Source organism: Mastomys coucha, unplaced genomic scaffold (assembly GCF_008632895.1).
Source record: "Mastomys coucha isolate ucsf_1 unplaced genomic scaffold, UCSF_Mcou_1 pScaffold22, whole genome shotgun sequence".
NCBI classification, from domain to species: domain Eukaryota; kingdom Metazoa; phylum Chordata; class Mammalia; order Rodentia; family Muridae; genus Mastomys; species Mastomys coucha.
This window is the reverse complement of record NW_022196905.1, coordinates 245,020,809-245,026,808: the sequence shown is the minus strand read 5'-3', so window position 1 is coordinate 245,026,808 and position 6,000 is coordinate 245,020,809. Positions and strand designations below refer to the sequence as shown.

Here is a 6,000-nt window from a genome sequence, read left to right as displayed (position 1 = left end):
CCCAATCCGTTTGGGCGTCTTTTATTTGTATCCAGTTTTCTACTTAGGAAGACTTTCAAGGCCTAAAGCCCTTCTTCCTTCCCATTCCATTTATGGAAGTTCAAGTCACCGGCTGGAAACCTCGCGGAGGAATGCTCACCGCTTTCAGAAACCTTATTCGTCTTGGTCAGAAGCATACTCTTCACAAGCTAGGTGGTTTTCCAGTCACAGGCAGGGGGACTGGGGATGTAGTTCTGTGGCACAGCACTTACTTCATATTCCAAGTTGTTTGAGTTTCTATTCCCAGCACTACAAGCAAAATTAAGCAAGCTGGGCCATAAACTAGCCCCCAGTTAACAAGGGCTCCTCGGATTTACAGCTCTACAGCCAGAGAACCAAGTGAAGTCAGTCTTTGTTGCATCTTAGACTTGACTCTGTTCCCATCCAAAGTTCAAACTTGAACTTTGATCTGTTTTGTTTGAGATCAAGTTTCTCTGTGTGGCCCTGGCTGTCCTGGAACTTGCTATGCACAGTAGGCTGGCCTCAAAAATCAAAGATCTAAGCCGGTTAGTGGTGGCGCACACCTTTAATCCCAGCACTTAGGAGGCAGAGACCTCGGATTTCTGAGTTCGAGGCCAGCCTGGTCTACAGAGTGAGTTCCAGGACAGAGAAACCCTGTCTTGAAAAACAAAACAAAACAAAACAAAACAAACAAACAAAAAAAATCAGAGATCTGCCCGCCTCTGCCTCCCAAGTGCTAAAATTAAAGGTGTATATCACCACACCACACCAGGCTTTGGACTTTGGTTCACACAATGTTTTGGGCTGGCATTGTCTCATTACATAGCCCTGGCTGGCCTGAAACTTCCATGTACCTCCTTTGTTTTGTGAGATAGAAGTTCACACTGTAGCCAGGGTTAGCCTTGAACTTAACACCTTTCCAAGTGCCATATGGTCTCAAAAATATGTTTCACTGGACACCAGGATTAGTTGCTAAAGGCCAACAACCCAGTCTAACACAGACTAGACAAAGCCCCTGCCCACCCCCCCTTTTAACAGAAGGAGGCTCATTCAAGAAAGTTAAATCCATGAAGGTTTAACAAAATGACCTATGAAGTTGCAGCTGTGCTTAAATTAGTCCTGTCACCTTTAAACCTAAACAGGCAGAGCAGAAATTGGCCATTTATTGTAAACCTCATTGCATCAACTATAAATGCTCTCTTTTAATCTGTTAACTTGTTCCCCACAGATCTGCTTTAAATTCTCACTTGTTCTTTCCAGACCCTGCGAGTGGGACTCCTTGCAGCAAAATGCTTTCCCAGCAGTGTATGTGATGCTGTCAGAACCCCATCCTCAGCTCTCCACCGGAGCCACACAAGACACATACCAGGTTTCTGCAGCATGCAACAGAATACAACCATTGAGACAGTAAAGGAAATCTGCTTGGTTTAGGCTAACTACTGCTCTTCACCTTCTAGTTGAAAGATCGAATTCAAAACTAGTGAGTCAAGAACATGGCTGGGAGTAACCATCTTGAAGCAAGTAGAACAGAAAGGTGACCCACAGGCTAGACTGCCTCTCAGGTCCCTACCGCCATTGCTACTCTCTAGCAAAATGCCTGCCCAATGTTTTCTTACCTTCTGCAGCTGGCACGCAGCAGGTGAAAGGACTGGTGATGCTTGTCATGCCACTGAGAACTGCATCTGGCCTTATACAAGCTAGATGTGTAGACTACCTCATATCCCCAGCCTCTCTTTAACGACTGCCAAAGGCATCCAACTTTTGGATGGAGCGCTTCCTTTTGATGTTGCAGTGAAATTCTTCCTTGAACTATAAAGTGGATTATGGCTGTTAGGAGCATCCTCCAAGGTCACACTGGGAGGCCCTTTGAATAGGCTGCAGGCTAGTAGTGACACCCCAGCACAGACAGGAGAACAGAGAGCCTGGACTATTTTTTTTCCTGAGACTATAGTGCAAGAACAGACAAGACTCAAAAAAGGCAGTATGAGCTTATAGCTAGTTCATCACTGTAGCTACATATACCTTGAAGTTTTAGTAGCACACACAGGAAGCCAGAGGACAACTTCCCAGAGATGGACCTCTCCTTCAACGACAGGTTCTAGCAATCAAGTGGAGTTGTAAGGCTTGAGGGTCCAGTGTGTGTTCCCAGAGCCATCCTGATACTGGGATTTATAGTCACCTTCTTTCCACTGTACCCAAAGAAAGGAAACCTGTGCTCATTCTTTTGGAAAATAATTTAAAATGTCTAGTCCTAAAGAATAACTTTGTTTTATTATCATGATTTGGGAAAAAACAAACAAACAAACAAACAAACAAACAAACAAACAAACAGGATAGACAGTTCAAGAAAGGACACAGACAGTGCCCTGTTTTAAGTTCCAAATTTCTTCTTTTTGATGGGTGGTGGGAGCTGAGCAATGATGTCATCCAGGGGTCGCTCTACTGCCACAAGCGTTCTTTCATCCAAAAGCTCCATAAAGAGCAAGGGCTGCAGAGAGAGGACAGTAACAGGAGTCATTCTCCACCAGCTCTGGTCAAGACTCAAAGGACAGAAATTCCTGACAATCTTCCCTGCCCTTGGACTCAGCATGGGTAGACAAGGCCAGCACTGTAGTGGAGTTGGCCCATAAGGATATAACTGGGGAACTTGAGTTGGGCCAGACAGCCGCAGTACCATAAAGTCAAAGAATATCATTTTATATATGGTGAAATTAGTCAGAAAAAAGTAAGTTGCTTAAGTTCAATGACTTCCATTACTTTTATTCCTGGAAACATTCTCTAATCAGAAGTTCTACAGAGAAGAATATTCATTCTAACAAAGACCCCACACGAGCACCAAGATCATTGCTCACTACCATCTTTTCTTCCATAGGGAAGTAAGACTTGCCTGCTCTAAACAGTGAATCACAGCTACAGCAACAGACAACTTCAAGGTCCTTGCCTCCCCCAAGACAGGGTCTCTATGTGACACATCTGACTTCTATTTGTTAGTTGTTACATTTTGCTAACATTACAGGGAAGCAACCAGCCAGGGGTTTTTACCTTATATATCTTAGACATTTTAAACCCATGGGTTGTGCGCCTCAGGATGACATCTGATTCATTTTTCGGAGGAAGTGGGTTATAGAGCACAGCTTTCTCATTTGGAAGTGGCTAAAAAGACAAGGACACTTATTTACTAAAGCAATATATATAAAAACACACACACACACATACACACACTTACACAAAATTAAAGATTCCTAAGTCTCTAAACTCACCAAGGTCTTTAGCAAAGGGGACTGAACCCAGGGACACACACAAGCAAGCAAGCATTCTGAACAATATCCCTAATCTTATAAATTTTTAGTACTTATTCTCATCCCCAGACCATTTTTGTTGTTTTTTTTTTTTAAAGATTTATTTAGCCGGGCGGTGGTGGCGCACGCCTTTAATCCTAGCACTTGGGAGGCAGAGGCAGGCGGATTTCTGAGTTCGAGGCCAGCCTGGTCTACAAAGTGAGTGCCAGGACAGCCAAGGCTACATAGAGAAACCCTGTCTCAAAAAACAAACAAAAAAAAACAACAACAACAACAAAAAAAAAAAAAAAAAGATTTATTTATTTATTTATCTTATGTGTATGAGTACACTGCAGCTGTACAGATGGCCATGAGCCATCATGTGGTGGCTGCTGGGAATTGGACTCAGGACCTCTGCCGGCCCTGCTCGCTCCAGCGTAATTCATTGTAGCTGTCTTCAGACGCACCAGAAGAGGGCATCAGATCTCATTACAGGTGGTTGTGAGCCACCATGTGGTTGCTGGGATCCGAACTCAGGACCTTTGGAAGAGCAGTCAGTGCTCTTACCCGCTGAGCCATCTCGCCAGCCCGTTATTGTTGTTTTGAGGCGGTCTCACTATGTGGCCCTGGCCATTCTTGAATCCACTCTGTAGACCAGGCTGGTCTCTCATAGAGATCCGTCTGCCTCTACCTCCTGAGTGCTAGGATAAAAGCATGCACCACTATCGTCATGCTATTTTTCAGTATTCCTTGAGAGAGTTTCACTAAGTTGTCTAGGCTGGCCATAATTTGGTCTTAGTCCTTGAATTTGTGATGCTCCTGCCCCAGCCTCCTGTAGAACTGGTATTACAGGCCTGAATCACTAGGCCCAATAAAATACACAAGATATTTGAACCTGTATTGTCTAGCATCTGTATTGTCTAGACCCTAGCTTTGATCCCTAGCGCCACAAAACTAAAACAGCAAAAAGTTTCATTGGCTTCTACAGACCTAGCTACTGCTGTTGCTTTGTTCTGTTTTTGAGACAAGGTCTCATTGCAGCTCTCCCAATCCTCCTGCCTCTACCTCCTAAGAGCTAGAATGACAGGTAGACACCTTAGACCAGTAGTTCTCAACCTGTGGGTCTATAGCCCTTCCTCTTTAGTCTTGAATAAATGGAAAAGTATATGTATAAAGAACATCTCTGGGCTGGAAAGATGGCTCAGAGATTAAGAGCACTGGCTGCTCCTCCAGAGGTCCTGAGTTCAATTCCCAGCAATCAAATGGTGGGTCATAATCATCTATAATGGGATATGGCACCCACTTCTGGCTTGCAGGCATACACTCAGGCAGAATGCTGTGTGCATAATAAATACTTTAATAAAAAAAAAAAACTTTATTATTTTCTGTATATGCTTTTAACCACTAAACCATAACCCTAGGAACTCCCAGATAACCTTTTTTTGAGAAAGGTTCCCTAGCCCACCCAGGCTGAACTCAAAGTGATGCTGGAGGTAGAAATGACTTTGAATTTCTGATCCTATCTCTACTTCCAAAATGTATTCTTACTTGGTTTACATGTGCTGGGAATCTAAACCAGAGTTTCATGCTTGGTAGGCAAGCATTCTATCAACTAAGCTGTATCCCCAGCCCTCAAGAACTGTCTTAAATACATGTGGAAGTTGGAGGGATGGCTCAGTGGTTAAAAATGCTTACTGCTCTTGCACAGGATCCAAGTTCAGTTCTTATCACCCATATTAGGTGGCTGACAACTGCCTGTAACTCCAGTTCCAGAAAATCTAATATCCTCTTCTGGCCTTTGTGGGCACTACACTTCCATGGTGAATATAAACTCATGCAAACACACACACCATCTATATACCCATCTTAGGTATCAACATATCCTAGGGTCATGTAAAAACGCTTCGGGCAAAAGGGGTTATGATGGGCAGGATGAAGCAAGAAAGGGTTTCATACTCTACAGCAAGACTAAAGACAAGCAGGCTAGTTTTGTCAGCAACACTGTCAGGAACACATGGGGATGTGCAGGCTTGTAGCCCACACAGTTACTGTGCTTTCCACACCTCCCTCAACCCTATCTAATACACTGGCCAAGTGGCTAAGGTATTCCCCCAGGGAAAATAACATAAACTACCCCCACTGATGTCACTGACACTTCAAGAGACGGCCAAATAAATGATTCACTTCACCTGTCTTCCTTGGGACGAGGACATGAAGGACTCATCCCATAGCCGGGGTGAAAGCCTTCTGGGCTGAGTGGGAGGGAGGGCTCTTCCTGCCCCACTCTCTCACAGAAGGCACTTGCCAGCCAGCTCTGCTTCCCACAGCTTAGGACACAAGGCCCAGGAGATGAGATTCAGTGACACTTCCCTGTGCACACCTCCTTTAGAGCCATCTGCTGGCTTCCCCACGCATATCCCACCCACCCCCACCTTCACAGATAGGCAGAACAGCTGGTGTTGGGTATAGCTGAAACCCAAAGTGCAGTACAGCCATGGCTGTGGTCCATAGGCCTCCAAGGAAGGAAAGCTCCTACCCAGAAAAGACATGTATATTGGGGGGTTGGGAGGTGGGTAGGTGGGGGGATTCAAAACAGCAGCTAGCATCTCAAACTTAAAGAAAGCACTTTGTGTCCCTACCCAAATCATAGTCACGAACACTGGAACTTTCCCAGCTGGACTTTTCACAAGACACAAAGATCAACTGCTGAAATGCCTTCAAC

General features: G+C 44.6%; 1 protein-coding gene across 3 annotated transcripts in view; it reads right to left on the bottom strand.

Moving 5' to 3' along the window:
- Positions 1-2,246: 2,246 nt before the first annotated feature.
- The window catches only part of Utp4 (UTP4 small subunit processome component), a 30,618-nt gene continuing 26,864 nt past the window's right edge, over positions 2,247-6,000 (bottom strand). For all 3 annotated transcript variants that reach the window (XM_031341320.1, XM_031341322.1, XM_031341319.1), the window contains exons 16-17: positions 3,043-3,153; positions 2,247-2,488 (exon numbers count right to left, since the gene is read on the bottom strand). In XM_031341320.1, coding sequence (XP_031197180.1) covers positions 2,372-2,488; positions 3,043-3,153 — 228 coding nt within the window. In that variant the 3' untranslated portion in view covers positions 2,247-2,371. The remainder of the gene's footprint in view (positions 2,489-3,042; positions 3,154-6,000) is intronic.